General features: G+C 42.7%; 1 protein-coding gene across 1 annotated transcript; it reads left to right on the top strand.

Moving 5' to 3' along the window:
- Window positions 1-1,094: 1,094 nt before the first annotated feature.
- On the top strand, window positions 1,095-15,315 carry si:ch211-106k21.5 (toll-like receptor 3). Its single transcript, XM_068036968.1, has 2 exons — window positions 1,095-1,386; window positions 12,688-15,315. Exons 1-2 carry the CDS (start codon window positions 1,359-1,361, stop codon window positions 13,926-13,928), a joined length of 1,269 nt encoding a protein of 422 aa, XP_067893069.1. The 5' UTR covers window positions 1,095-1,358; the 3' UTR covers window positions 13,929-15,315.
- The last annotated feature ends 1,116 nt before the right edge of the window (window positions 15,316-16,431 follow it).

Here is a 16,431-nt window from a genome sequence, read left to right as displayed (position 1 = left end):
AAAGAGAGAAAGGTTTGCCATGTGAACAAAGTTTTAAGAAGATTACTGGGCCCCAATGAAACGTTCATTCAAGGACTACAATGGGCTTGAGAAACAGTAATAAGATATTGCCTCAAACTATTCTACTTATCTCTTCTTCTACTCTTTTCTGTCCCTATCTTGCATGTTATATCGCGTGTGCATGCTAGCGTGAGCATGTCGAATATCCGCAGATGTGAACCGTATTAGAGTTAAGTTTAAAGTTTAATAAATTTCATCTTTCTGCTTTAAACCAAAGAAAGCCTGTTTGTGCTCAGTTATTTGTTTGATAATTGGAAACTGTGAACATGGATTCACAAAAAAGGGGAGCTTTAAACACAGTGTTTAAAATCAAACCCTGTTACAATAAGGCCAGGTGACGATGGCAAGAGACCCCGAGACACATTGCTCACCAGGTTGTAACAGTGTTAAATTATGAGGCCAGGTTGATACCAGAGCTTAAAGTGTTAAATTGTGAGGGTAGGTTGCTTAAATATGGCTTTTAATCCTTTGTTTAGAAGGTGGAGGGATGACCTAGTTAAGGTGATTAAAATGATAAAGGGATTTGATAGAGTAGATATGGAGAAACTATTTCCTCTGGTGTGGAAATTCAAAACAAAGGCACATAATGAAAATGAGAGCTAAGCCATTTAGGACTGATATCAGGAAGCATTTTTTAACACAAATCCGGAACATGATCCACCCCAAAAGGCTGGAAATGCTAGGTCAGTTGAAAATTTGAAAACTAAGATATTTGTTCGCTAAAGATTTTAAAGGATATGGATCAAAGGCGGTAAAATGGATTTAAGATCTGACTGATGGAACAGGCTTGAGGGGCTGAATGGCCTACTCCTATGTTGTCTGTGACCCTGCGTTTCATAGCAGCAGTTCGTAAGTAGGGGAAGATCCGAAGTATGACTTGCAACTCATTTGAGGTCGGTGAAATACGTTTAGAAATGTCCCTTATTTCAAACCCGGCATAAATATATGATCCAATCGGACTCTGATGTTCAGCATCCAGAGACTAAGCCGAGGTCTGACTCTAGATGTCTCCCGAGAGCTAGTATCGGGCTGCGGGAAGTTGGCTGGAGGGGAGAGGCTCGTGTGTTTGTTCCATTTCTTACCTGCTCACTTTCAAGGGACTTTCACAGAGAAGAGGGACTGAACTGCACTCTCCATATCCCTCACTGTGATCGGCACGCCCACAGTAACTGATCAGGAAATACATCGTAAAATATATATTTTTTTAAAAAATCAGGATGTGAAACCGCAACCAATAGAACAATAACTAATATATATTTTAGCGACACCACTTCTGTCTAAACTTGTCAGCAGTAGGAATGGGAGAGTCCGGCAGCGGCACTAAAGGTAAGTCGTGACCTTGGGTTTGGAATCTTTCCGTCATCGATCGTGTTGTTTATTTAATTTAGTAAGAATAAATACCGAAAAATAGTGGCCTGGGGTTCAAACTTAGAATTATTTAAACAAAGTAACGATATTAAAACAAGGTTGACAGTAAAATAAATATATGTACGGATTGCAGATTCTCATTCCAGTGGGAAGAACTCCTGACACCGTAACTATTCCATTAAATAAACAGAAATGACTAATGTAAACCATCTCACTGGGGGTTAAATGTTTCTTGCATTGCTTTGGTGAGGTGTTTAATCTTGTAGATAAACGCTGATATCGAGGTTTTAGGTCTGGGAATGCGGGTGTTTGGGATCTATCAGCAACGGAGAAGTGACCAGATTGTAGGAGAGAACCAGGGGAAGTCCAGTAGAAGGAGGAACTAATGTACCGAGTTGGATCGTTGGCCTTTCTGAGTAAAGTTACCAACGGGACAACTACTGAAATGATTTTACTTCTGGGAGAAACAGACGAGTCACCGTTCAACAAGTTTCTCGATCTGAATCAAGCCTAAGTTAAGATTCGAATTAAAATTAACTCTTTAAAATCTCATTTCACAACCAGGACAGAGCAGCCTTTGAAATCCATTCTGTTGAAGAGTAGCTGTTTTTCTCTCAAGTGTCAACTTCGCTACTCTCCGTCTCTTCGTTTACCTCAAATGAATTAATATTGTAATGCATATTAATAAATCTATCATTGGTTGTGTTGGAAAGTCTACAGATTACGAAAGCAGAGATGAGACCAGTTTTCTGTTCTTATTATCATATTGGACGGCGAAGGTTGTTTCCCTCTGTGCCATAGGCTGCTTGGTTGGATTTGGATTTGTTTTAATGTTATTTTGTTAAGATTAGCATGTTGGAGGACTAGAAGTTAGAAGACTAGAAGTTAAGACCAGTAATGGAAGTGTTTACTGTGTAGTCCAGGAAACGGCTTTGTCATCTGTCGTACTGTTTGTCGACAGCTTGAATTCTCCGCCCTCATTGGTAATACATTCAAGGTTCTCCAATCCACGTAAAAGCTAGATTTACCGACCATAAAACTGTAACAAATTACAGCCAGGAATACTGAATTCTTCTGGATTGTGGCACAATCTGAAATTAATAGCCAACCCTGCACTTATTGGTATCCGTTTGTACTTATCCTTTTTGGTTTAAAACTGGAAGTGAGTGATAGCCTGGGAAGAGACGTTTTGAGAAACCAAGCGGGAGTGAGGTTGTTTTTCTTCCCGTTCTCTATTGGCGATGCCATAGCAAGGGGAGTGGTGTGTATTGACAATATTAACTGCTCCCAGGATGCCTCAGACCAGTCGTTTTACAGAAGAAAACAAGGAACAAGTAGGAGTGAGATGCACCAGTCAGCGTCCCTTCATAAGGGTGATCCTATCACTGTAAAAGTTCTTGAAAGAATGACTTGCATTTCTATAGTGCCTTTCACGACCTCAGGAGGTGTCCAAACGCTTTACAGCCCAATGAAGCTTTTTGAAGTGAAATCACTGTTGTAATATAGAAATTCTTGCAATTGATGTTGCTACAAGTTCATTGTAGCTTTTTTAACAAGAACTGGGTTGGAGGAGGTTTAAACTGCTGCAGGTATCACTGCATCTTTGTACCATGGGACGCCAGATTTTGGTTGTTCCCAGAAAACCACCAGTCCAGACAAATAAGTTCCCCTTTAGATTTTCCCCAAGCATAGATGAGAACTAAATGATCGTATCTCCATGGGAAGAAAAAAGCACTTTCACTTTTGAAATCCTTTTCTACTGCTGACAGACTGCAGCATGTGCACTATATGTATAGACAGGTGGTGACGAGTGATTGTTGTGTGGTTACATGCAAATCACAGTGACAATAGAAGAGTTGTTGCCGAAAAGTGCAGATCAGCTCACAAGGAACAAATCACCACTGGCCAACAAATATGCCCTTTACAGTACAATGACATTTGCTTATTCAGACTTTTCACTAACAACTTGTCTCCTCAGCACTGTACCAACTTTGTCTGCCTGAAGCTGTCTGGGATCTAATATTTAAATCCACTTAAATCACACTGAAAGCTCTTGACAAATGAACATGTTGACAACATCCCCCATGTAGCCCAAACAGCACTTGAGCACTTCATCAGTACACCAACATACAACAACCACTCTCTGGAGCTGGCTTCTTGGCATGTCTGTGAGGTGCTCCAAAATGTCGTTACATGGTGTACATGAAAACTATAAATCATAAAATGCATTGTAACTGAAAAGTAATTGAAAAAAGTTGCAGTCTCCAAAGTTCTTACATGAGTAATATATACTTGGTGTCAAATATGAAATTATTTGAATATACACACTCATCTCATTAAACATGTCAATTTGCTATCCATTGATATATCAAAGCATTAACTGCATAGGAACATGACATAACAGCCCCAATTTCACCACATTGCATTTAATGCAAGTAATAGCCTTGTTGTACATGTGGTAACACTCTCACCTCTGACTCAGAAGATTGTGGATTCAAGCCCCACCCTAGACACTTGAGAACATAGTGTTTACTGATGCTGAGGGACTGACATTAAACTTTGGCCCTGTTTTCGCTCTCAGACAAATGTAAAAGATCACATGGCACTTTTTGACAAACAGCTGGAGAGTTCTCCCAGTGACCTGGCTAATATTTATCACTCAACCATCACCAGCAAAAACATATTTATTCTCAACCAACATCAGTAAAACAAATTATCTGGTCATTTATCTCATTGCTGTTTGTGGGTTACTGTGCACAAGTGAGCTGCTGCATATTCCCTAAGTAGTGCTGAGTGGATGGTCCATCTTGGCCTCCTCCTGAAATCTCCATTATTGTAGATTCTAGTTTTCAGCCAATTCAATTCACTCTACATGATATCAAGAGCTGAGCACACTGGATACAACAAAGGCTATGGGCCCTGACAACATCCCAGCTTTAGTGCTGAAGACTTGCACTCCAGAACTAGCTTCGCACCTAGCCAAGCTGTTCCAGTACAGCTACAACACTGGCATCTACCCAACAAAGTGAAAAATTGTTCAGGTATGTCTTGCTCACGAAAAGGACCAATCCAATGCAGCCAATTGCTGCCCCATCATCCTACACTCAATCATTAGCAAGGTGATGGAAGGGATTGTTCACAGTGCTATCAAGCACTGCTCACCGATGCTCAGTTTGGGTTCTGCCAGGACTATTTGGCTCCAGACTTCATTACAGCCTTGGTCCAAACATGGACAAAAGAGCTGAATTCCAGAGGTAAGGTGAGAGTAACTGCCCTTGACAATAAGTGTGGCATCAAGGAGCCCTAGTAGCATTGAAGTAAATGGGACTCGGGAGAAAACTCTGCATTGGTTGGAGTCATACCTAGTATGAAATAAGATGGTTATGGTTGTTGGAGGGTAATAATTTCAGCCGCAGACATTGCTGCAGGTGTTCCTCAGGATAATGTCCTAGGCCCAACTATCTTCAGCTGCTTCATCAATGACTTTCCCTCCATTATAAAGTCAGATGTCAGGATGTTTGCTCATGACTGCATAGTGTGCAGTTTCATTCACAACTCCTCAGACAATGCAGCATGCATGCATGCAGCAAGACCTGGACAACATTCAGGCCTGGGCTGAGATGTGTCAAGCAACATTAGCGCCATACAGGCCAGGCAATGACTATCTCCACCAAGAGAGTCTAATCACCTCCCCTTGACATTCAATGGCATTACCATCATTGAATCCCCCACTATCAACATCCTGGAGATCACCATTGACCAGAATCTTAACTGGACCAGCACATAAATAGTGTGGTTATTTTTCTTTCTTTTGGGCCTCCTTATCTCGAGAGACAATGGATACGCGCCTGGAGGTGGTCAGTGGTTTGTGAAGCAGCGCCTGGAGTGGCTATAAAGGCCAATTCTGGAGTGACAGGCTCTTCCACAGGTGCTGCAGAGAAATTTGTTTGTTGGGGCTGTTGCACAGTGTGGTTATTAGAGCAGGCAAAAGGCTGGGAATTCTGTGGTGATTGACTCACTTCCTGACTTCCCAGAGCTTTTCCACCATTTACAAGGCACAAGTCAGGAGTGTAATAGAATACTTGCCTGGGTGAATGCAGCTCCAACCATAATCAAGAAGCTTGACACTGTCCTGGACAAAGTAATCCACTTGACCGGCACCCACCTACCACCTTAAACATTCGGTCTCTCCGCCACCAGTGCACAGTGGCTGCAATGTGTACATTGACAAGATACACTGCAGCAAATCACCAAGTCTTCTTCATCATTACCTTCCAAACCAGTGACCTCTACCACCTAAAAGGAGGTCAGCAAGTGCATGGGAACACCACCATTTCAAAATTCTTCTCCGTGTCACAGATCATCCTGATTTGGAAATATATCACCATTCCTTCATCATCACTAGGTCAAAATCTGAAACTCTCTAACCAATGGCACTGTGGGAGTATCACAACCACCTTCTCAAGGGCAATTAGGAATTGGCAATAAGTGCTGACCTTGCCAGCAACGCCTTCTTCCCATGAATGAATGAAAAGAAATTATAATAGTGGTTACACTTTATAAAAACAGAGAAAATAGGAGCAGGAGAAGGTCATTCGGCCCTTCGAGCCTTCTCCGCCATTTATTATGATCATGGCTGATCATCCAACTCAGTAGCCTGTTCCCGCTTTCGCCCCATAGCCTTTGATCCCTTCAGACCCAAGACCTATATCTAACTCCTTCTTGAAAACATACAATGTTTTGGCCTCTTAATTAGCTGTAAAGTGGTTTGGAACATCCTGAGGTTGTGATATACAAGTTCTGCTTTTACAGGACATTTGGCAGATATGAACATGCGAACATATATATGAACATATGAATTAGAAGCAGGAGTAGGCCACTCGGCCCCATGATCAATAAGATCATGGCTGATCTGATTGTAACCTCAACTCCACCTTCCCGCCAACCCCCAATAATGTTTCACCCCCTTGCTTATCAAGAATCTATCTATCTCTGCCTTAAAAATATTCAAAGACTCTGCTTCCACCGCCTTTTGAGGAAGAGAGTTCCAAAGACTCACAACCCTCTGAGAGAAAAAAATTCTCCTCATCTCTGTCTTAAATGGGTGACACCTTATTTTTAAACAGTGACCCCTAGTTCTAGATTCTCCCACAAGGGGAAACATCCTTTCCACATCCACCCTGTCAAGAACCCTCAGAATCTTATATGTTTCAATCAAGTCACATCTTACTCTTCTAAGCTCTAGCAGATACAAGCCTAGCTGGTCCAACCTTTCCTCATAAGACAACACACCCATTCCAAGTATTAGTCTAGTAAACTTTCTCTGAACTGATCCAATGCATTTACATCCTTCCTTAAATAAGGAGATCAATACTGTACACAGTACTCCAGATGTGGTCTCATCTTTTTCTTTTTTTTGGGCCTCCTTATCTCGAGAGACAATGGATACGTGCCTGGAGGTGGTCAGTGGTTTGTGAAGCAGCGCCTGGAGTGGCTATAAAGGCCAATTCTGGAGTGACAGGCTCTTCCACAGGTGCTGCAGAGAAATTTGTTTGTTGGGGCTGTTGCACAGTTGGCTCTCCCCTTGCGCCTCTGTCTTTTTTCCTGCCAACTACTAAGTCTCTTCGACTCGCCACAATTTAGCCCTGTCTTTATGGCTGCCCGCCAGCTCTGGCGAATGCTGGCAACTGACTCCCACGACTTGTGATCAATGTCACACGATTTCATGTCACGTTTGCAGACGTCTTTATAACGGAGACATGGACGGCCGGTGGGTCTGATACCAGTGGCGAGCTCGCTGTACAATGTGTCTTTGGGGATCCTGCCATCTTCCATGCGGCTCACATGGCCAAGCCATCTCAAGCGCCGCTGACTCAGTAGTGTGTATAAGCTGGGGGTGTTGGCCGCTTCAAGGACTTCTGTGTTGGAGATATAGTCCTGCCACCTGATGCCAAGTATTCTCCGAAGGCAGCGAAGATGGAATGAATTGAGACGTCGCTCTTGGCTGGCATACGTTGTCCAGGCCTCGCTGCCGTAGAGCAAGGTACTGAGGACACAGGCCTGATACACTCGGACTTTTGTGTTCCGTGTCAGTGCGCCATTTTCCCACACTCTCTTGGCCAGTCTGGACATAGCAGTGGAAGCCTTACCCATGCGCTTGTTGATTTCTGCATCTAGAGACAGGTTACTGGTGATAGTTGAGCCTAGGTAGGTGAACTCTTGAACCACTTCCAGAGCGTGGTCGCCAATATTGATGGATGGAGCATTTCTGACATCCTGCCCCATGATGTTCGTTTTCTTGAGGCTGATGGTTAGGCCAAATTCATTGCAGGCAGACGCAAACCTGTCGATGAGACTCTGCAGGCATTCTTCAGTGTGAGATGTTAAAGCAGCATCGTCAGCAAAGAGGAGTTCTCTGATGAGGACTTTCCGTACTTTGGACTTCGCTCTTAGACGGGCAAGGTTGAACAACCTGCCCCCTGATCTTGTGTGGAGGAAAATTCCTTCTTCAGAGGATTTGAACGCATGTGAAAGCAGCAGGGAGAAGAAAATCCCAAAAAGTGGTCTCATCAATGCCCTGTATACTGAAGCATAAACTCCCTACTTTTATATTCAATTCCCCTCGCAATAAATGATAACATTCTATTAGCGATTCATGCACGAGGACAGCCAGACCCCTCTGCATCTCAGAGCTCTGCAATCTCTCACCATTTAGATAATATGCTTTTTTTTTATTCCTGCCAAAATCGACAATTTCACATTTCCCACATTTTACTCCAATCACTTAACCTATCTATATCCCTTTGTAGCTTCCCTATGACCACAACTTACTTTCCTACCTATCTTTGTGTCAACAGCAAGTTTAGCAACCATACCTTCGGTCCCTTCATTCAACTCATTTATATAAATAGATAGATTGCATTACATTGATTTTTTATGAGAACCTCTTTTAAAATGTTAGGGTTTCAGTTGTAAGTGCCAGTTTGACTGATAGCCCTGCTGAAGTGTGGGTCTGCATGATAAGCAATGAAAGAGCTGAGGGCTTTGCATGGGCCAGCAATAAATGTGTAGCAGGTTGACAAGGTAACATTTGATAGTGTGTATACTTGGGCCATCGATTTAATAAATGGTACTGTTGATAGCTTGACATCTTTCTTAAGGCCAGCCATATTTGTTGCATCTGTTCTCCGAACCTGCAGCTACTGTACTCAGTATTGACCATTGCTCCCACCTCCTGCCAAGCATGCTACACTGTTCTTGTTTGGACTGGCTATTCTGTTGTGTAAAACATGGCAACTGTCCATGTACTCACCTTATGTGAGAGTATCTCCACTTTGCTATCCCCATCATTCACTCAGAAACTCAGTTTACCATATTTTATTTCCTGTAATTTTTTTTCGAAGCAGGTATTTGGCTCCATCTAATTATTTTTGCCTTGCAACTAATTTTGTACCAAGATATATTTTTTTCACACAATTATTTTGCCATCCAACATTTGGTAACTTACCTATAAATTGCTTCATGGCAACACACAAATTCAGCCCTCTCCTGCATGTGCAAACCTTTAAATTGTTGGAGAGTTTGGGGCCAGGAGCTTATATTATTGTAATGAGAGGAACCCAGAGGTTTATGTGTGGACAGATGTGGGGTACACAGGCAAAGTCCAAAGTCGAGCATTCCTCCTACAGAAATGCCCAGTTCAGAAAATCCACCACCTCTGCTGTTGCTATGGGAGGAAATGCCAGGAAGGAATACTCCCACACTGAGCTGCTCCCTGGCAAGTTAAACAGAGCAAGTTAGGTAGATGGCTAGAAACAAGTCATCTGGCTGTCCTTTCAGCTATCGTGTAGGACATGAGAATGGGAGACCTAAAAGTTGCTAAAAGAATAAAAGGTGAAATGAATTAGAAAAGTAAAAATATTTCTTGGGTCCATAGGCAATCAATGGTGCAGTGCTGTATTATTGCATGTTCCTCTTTATGTAAGCCTAGTAAAATCTCCTCTGTAACATTTTAAAGGATAACAAAATAATTTTTACTTGTAGGCCACTAAGTAATTAAACATAACCAGCTCCGGTTTACGCAGGAATTTTTTGTTAGTTTCTTTTTCTTTACTGAGTTGTTCAAACCATTTAATAGTTTATTACAGGAAGTAAGCACGTCAATGCCTCTTTAGGCCTCAGGAAAGGGTGTGGGTACAGATGGACTTCCTAATGGGAGCTGGGCTAAGATAAGGAAGGTTTTACTCAATGTACTATTATTATCAGGCCCCTTATCATATTTTTATTTCATTGGACTCACACAAAGGATTTGACATATTCAAACAGTATTATTTGTTTTTTTTTAAAGCATTTTTCTAGTTTCAGGAATGTTGCAAAACAATACATTTTATATAAATTGAGTCAGAGTGTGTGTCGACTGGAGCAGGCCTAATGGAAACATCATTCTGTGTCCTTCCCTGCCCTCTCTCCCAAAAAAACAACCAGTTAAGTTTATATAGAGGCCAAAAATTGTTGTTGTATTCTTACTTACCCCCCCACCCCACCCACCCCTCCCCCTCGCACCCCCCCACAAAAAGCACTAATAGATGCATAACTGACAAATCTGTAAAATAAATGAGCTTTGTGGTGGAAAATCACTCAGTGGTTTGTTTTTCCTGTGTAGTGTATCTTGTTGGCTAATCATAAGTTTAGTTATAGAAAGACTAGTTGACATATTGTGGCTTTGCTGCTTCCACTGAACCATTTAGAGCATAGCGTCATTACAACACAAAAGGAGGCCATTTGGCCCATTGAGTCCATGATGGCTCTCTGCAGAGCAATCCAACAGTTCCATTCCCCACTCTACCCCGTAGCCCTGCAAGTTTATTTCCCTCAAGTGCCCATCCAATTTCCTTTTGGAATCATTCATCTTCTCCCCTTCTACTACCCTCATAGGTAGCCAGTTCAGTTCAGTTCATTCCCACTCGCTGCGTAATAAAACTTCTTCCTTACCTCCCCTCTGCACCTCTTGCCCAAAACCTTAAATCCATGTCCCCTAGTCCTTGTACCATCAGCTAATGGGAACAGCTTTTTTAACATTGACTACAGAAAGACAATCAGCACCAAGAATTCCCAGTAAAATTAAAGTCAATGGGGGTCAAAGGGAGAACCCACCAGTGGTTGGAGTTACACCTAATGTAAGGGAAGATGATTATGGATTTCGAAAGGCAATCATCACATCCCCAAGACAGTGCTGCAGGAGTTTCTTAGGGAAGCATCCTCAGCCCAGCCACCTTCAGTTGCTTAAATCAATGACTCATCTCCCCTCATAATATCAGGAGTGGGGGTGTTAACTGACAATGAAATCGTGTTCGGGTCCATTCACAACTTTTCTAATAATGAAGCAGCCCATGCTAGCTTACAGCAGGACATGGATAACAGCCAGGCTTGGGCTGACAAGTGGATGATCTCAAAAGCCCGGCCATCTCCCTTTGACTTTCAATGGCACAATCACTGTAGAGTCCCCCGCACGATCAACATGGGTCACCATTGATCAGAAGTAGAATTAGACCAGCCCGGGAGGAATTGGGGGTGAAGACTGAGGCTTGGGAAGAAGCAGGGAGACTGGGAGTTAGGGCAAGGAAGCACCAGAGCAGAGAAGTAAAGCATAGGTGGCAGGGACTGAGGCACAGCAGAGGTTGGTGAGTGTAGTACTGGCATTTGCTTGGACTCTGGTAACTAGTCATGTGGCTACAGCACATCAAAGCTATGGTTCACATGGCTGAACACCAGACACATGGACACAATCCTTCTTATAATATAAATAGACTGTGGCAGCATAATGCTTTCCATGGTCTTTTGGACTGTCGGATGCTCTGTGATGTACTGTGTTGAAGGATCATCCGGGCATTTTAAAACAGCACGAAACAAAGGATGATGTTTTAATTATTTTTTTTAAAACTACAATAATCAAGAAATTATTGTAATTGGTAGAAAGTGTTGGCACGAGCAAAGACAGTTCAAAAGGCTACGGACATTGGATGTGCTGATGTATGCCCCATGAAAGAGTACCATGTCTAAAGTAATTCACCTCTATCATCTACAGTTGACTAATAATTCAAACACCCTGTCCATGAAGCATAAAGTATTTTTATATTACTGTGCCATTCTGCAGGGAATGGTGGAAATAAAGAAAAGAAAAACGCATTCATATGGCATCCTATCACACAAGCCAAGGCTCCTTCGACACAACCTCCCAAACCCGTGACCTCTACCACCTAGATGAACAAGGGCAGCAGGCATGTGGGAACATCACCACCTGCAAGTTCTCCTCCAAGTCATACACAACCTGACTTGGAAATATATCTCTGTTCCTTCACTGTCGCTGGATCAAAATCCTAGAACTCCTTCCCTAACAGTACTGTGTGAGTATCTTCACCACACAGACTGCAGTGATTCAAGAAGGCGGCTCACCACCAGCTTCTCAAGGGCGATTGGGGGTGAGCAATAAATGCTGGACTTGCCAGCACTATCCACGTCCCATGAATGAATTTTAAAAACTCTCAGAAGTGTCTCAAAGCACTAGAATTACAAGGAAGACAGTGGAACGGTGCTTACAGTTTGGAACAACCTAAGCTGTTAGCGTCACAGTGATGTTAGCTTAGTAAGAGGAGAGTTAGTGGCAGAAATATGTTTGCCATGCTTTCTAATGGTGAGGTTGATTACTGGTAGTTTTCAAACCATGATCCTTACATGCCTTAATATTAAAATTATACTTTTGTAATTTTCCATTCCCTCATTTAGGTTGACCCAGTGCCATGTTGCATTTCCCTGCTGAGAAGGTGGAAATCTGGTGGGTAGGGGTGGGTGGGAGGGAGTGGGGCAGTTAACCCATTCCTTTCCAGCACCAAATTAGCCAACTGAAATTTCAAATTGAAGACAGCAAGGATATTCACTGGAAGCCAGTGGGACTCTGTTTAAATATGCAACTTCAATGATGTCACTGGGACCTGGTCTGCTAGTTGAACCTGAGGCCTGAGTGAGGGAGTAGTAGTGGCTTCTCCACCAGGCCAACCATGCTGGGAATGGGGTTCAAGACCAGAAAAAGGGTAAGGTAAGTTTTATTTTGCATTTTTAGGCTTCAATACAGATTTTATTAACTTATCAACCAGATTTAACCTAGTTATTGAAGAAATCAGCAGGCAGTATGTCACTCGCACTCCTGGCTTTTCATATTGTGATACTCCTGTCATTGACCATGTGCTGATCTGTTTTTCTCAGGTCCAAGGTCATGGAAATTCCTCCAGCAGTGGATTCTACTACTAGCATTTGTTTGGGGTCCAGGTGCTGCAAATGAAGTCTGCATGTGTGATGGCAATCTTGATTTCAGGACCTTTAAGGCTAGCCAGGTGAGAGATCAATGTTGCTTAAACTTCACTGGTTCTTCTATTGGTGCTCTTCAATGGAATGTCTTCACAAATCTGTCAGGAATTAAGGTCCTAGACCTCTCAAGTTGCAACATATCTGACATCTATGATGCAGATGAAAACCCAAGCTCTCTGGAGGTCCTGTATCTGGACAACAATCAATTAGAGCAATTACCTTCTAACTTCCTAACAAATGCACCCACTTTAAAGATCCTTCACCTGGAGGAAAACCACCTTCAACAGTTACCGGAGAGCATTTTAGTGGCTTCCGACCAGATTCAGGACCTGTACCTAAACTCCAACAATTTAATTTCTATACCTCCTAGTGTCTTTAAACCAAGCCTTGTGAAATTGTCTCTTTTCAATAATACCTTGGAGTGTACATGTGCCTTGTATGATGGGTTGGCAAAATATATTAATGTAAATGTAAGCATCAGTGGATCAGAAAATGTGCCTACATGCTACACATCAAAGCACCCACAAGGTCTGAATATCATAGATATTCATCGCTCAGATATCTGCAGGTCCCATGGTCTCACGGCTCTCTTCATTTGCCTGCCATTGATCGTGATTCTTACTCTGATGTTGTGTTGGTATTGCTGGAGGAGGAGAAAATCTGATTTTAAAGCAATTAGACAAGACAATCAGATTTGCACCATCGAGAAGTCTGGCTTTACAAATGCGGGAGACCATCACTATATAATGTGCCGGACTCCAGAGACAACTCCCAACCTCACAGGACATGAAAATCACATCCTCGCCAGAAACCAGCTCATGTTACGTCCTTCAACAGCATTGCTAGGGAGTAACCGAGACTTGTATGAAGAGGTGGAAATTAAGCTTGGCAGTTCTGTTGACTCAGTCACATGTGCTGACGAGATCTACCTTAATATGTCTAACAATAAAGTGGAAGAAGAAGATGCTGTAGAGCAAGTCCATGCTGAGCCAGAATTGGTGAGTGTCACAGACGAGCTACAAGAGGCAGATCGTCAAAGGCTCTATATGAATAAGTCAGCAAACTACTACAATCTAGTTCCTGCTATTGAATTAGATGACTCAGACCATGGTGAATATGAAAATATTGACTTGTCCTAGTGGCACAGGATCATTTGTGTTGGAGACTTCACAAAAGCTAAATTGAAACATTTGACAGTATGGAAAGCTGACTTGGGCTGGTGAAGATGGACAGGGGATTTGTTGTTCAGCACTTCTATGTGAAGAATAAAAATAGAATGTTTGGTGTGGAAGGGGTACTTTACCAAGGTTAAAATGCAGGCTTATTATTGGGATAATGAAGCCTGGTATAACCAACTTCCTTTAACATATGGGATGTCAATGTAGTGTTCTCACCTTGGTTCAACACAATGTTCGAACTTAGAGCTGCTGTCCCATCAGCAGTTTCTGTCAATGAGAAGCAAACCTCCTGTAGATAAATATAGAGCCAATTCAGGGGAGTCAGAGAGGAGAGAAAGGATCCAAAATGGTGCCAGTAATATCATTTGCTGTCATTTTCTTGATAATGTTAATTTTGAACAATTTCCAAGTACAATCCAGTATTAGAAAAAATATACCAATTGGAAAAGAACGTACTGTCTTTATGGCAGACACCAATAGGTCAGTCCAGGACTCTGAATCTATTTTCTCCTAACCCACCTGGCAGGAACTGGGTGGATTTGGGCCGGATACCCATTCTATAGCTCGTCTGATTGAAATTCAGAGTTAACCCGGCAGGCAGATTAGGATAAAATTGAGGCTCACAAGTTTGATCAGTCTTCTACGTCAATTTTTTCGCGGTTCAATAATAAATTCAAACAATCAGAACAAAGAAAAAGTGGTGTTATAATGGTGTCATCATCTCTAATCTCTCTCAAACCAATCTTACTTGCTATATTGGACCGACAGATGTGACTGCCTGCATGGCGGGTTGGGTGAGATTTTTGGAATGAACCTTGTGCCTGCCCTTGCATATATTTAGCTTGCTTCATGAATATATGTTGTAGTGACAGAGTATTAATATTCAGTACTTCATCCAAGTAGTCATACTAAAGGGTGAACCTAGACAATCGTATTGGGCAGAATAGTGCCTGGAACAGCAAGGAAATGGGTCTGTGAGGCCTACTTCGGTCTCTTCCTATTCCTGCAAAGCTGACTACCAGACACTCCTCCCCATCTACAACATACAACATAGCAAGAAGGCGGGGCCACTTACCTGCCTTTCACCCGTGCCACCCGAGGAACTGCTACGAGGGGGTGGCGGTGGTCCGTGAGGCAGTGTTGAAAGGTCACTTTGGAGGGATAAGGCACAGTAGTGGGTCTCCCCTCAGGTCCCACTTTTGTTAGGCTTTGGTTCAGCCTGAGGCCTAACATTCAAATTGCCCTCTGACCTTCAGGGCGACAATTTGCCCACCATCCCATAAACACAATTCTAGGGTGCAGAACTTGGTGTCTGACTGCTGTCAATGTCAATACCAATTATTTTGGTAGATTTAAAACAAATTCCTAGGGACTCCAGTAGTTCATTGTGTAAATGCATCAAGTGGTGTGCTGTGATGCAATAGAGACAAGAAGCTCAAATCCTGATCAATACTCCCTTTCAGATGGGCTCCACTTCTTTCAGCACTACAGAGCTCCCTAAATTCTCCAGCATGCCAGTGGGGGCTATGACTTGCTGGCAGGAATTCTTCCAGGAGCCCACCCTGCATACTGAATAAGGGATTCCATTGGGAGCAATGTTCCCTCTAAAATTTAGATGTTGTGCGCAGCCCATTTTTTTCAGTGCGCGATTTCTTTAAATTTTTTTTTGCACAGGTGTGCATTCGCACTATTTATCACAGAACAAAGCCTGCACAATTCCTTTTAGCTTAGGGGGAACATTAGCCCTCCATAATGAATGAGGGATTCCATCAGAGGTCCCCACTCTACATAATGAATGACAGGGTACCGGCCGGGTTATGGTGATGTCTTGGCAGCAAGTCAAATTCCCTCCCCACAAGTCCTGGGGGGGGGGAAGTCTAGGCTTCAAGGTCAGCAAAATATTTAACTATGGAGTCAACACATCTGATCCCAAATCTGCCTTCATCTAATAGCCACAGACTTTCCTGCAGGATTGCTGATATAGCCATAATGAGTGGAACCCTTACTCTTCCTAGCCCAGGGGGATAACAAGGCCAGTTGTAACACTTCTTTTATCCGTCTTGCTGGGATCAGTACTGATCAGGATTTGAGCTTCTTGTCTCTCTTGCATCGTGGCACACCACTTGATGCATTTACACACTGAGCTACTGGGGCCCTTAGGAATTTGCTTTAAATCTACCAAAACAATTGGTGGTACGTTGAAAGCAGTCAGACACCAAGTTCTGCGCCTTACAATTGTGTTGTGGGATGGTGGGCAAATTGTCGCCTCCTAGCAACTGGTTCAAGCAGCAGTAGGAAAGGCCATGAAGAGTTGGATTGTGATCTAGGAGCACTTGGTTCACTGTACTTACATATAACTATTATTTTTGAACGATTTGTCACTGGATGCTTTCATAAACTGATAACGCTTTATACTTTTCAAGGGAGCTTTTGTATGATAATATTATAGTTAGCATTAATACGT

Source organism: Heterodontus francisci, chromosome 8 (genome assembly GCF_036365525.1).
Source record: "Heterodontus francisci isolate sHetFra1 chromosome 8, sHetFra1.hap1, whole genome shotgun sequence".
Lineage (NCBI taxonomy): Eukaryota > Metazoa > Chordata > Chondrichthyes > Heterodontiformes > Heterodontidae > Heterodontus > Heterodontus francisci.
This window is presented reverse-complemented; position numbering and strand designations above follow the sequence as displayed.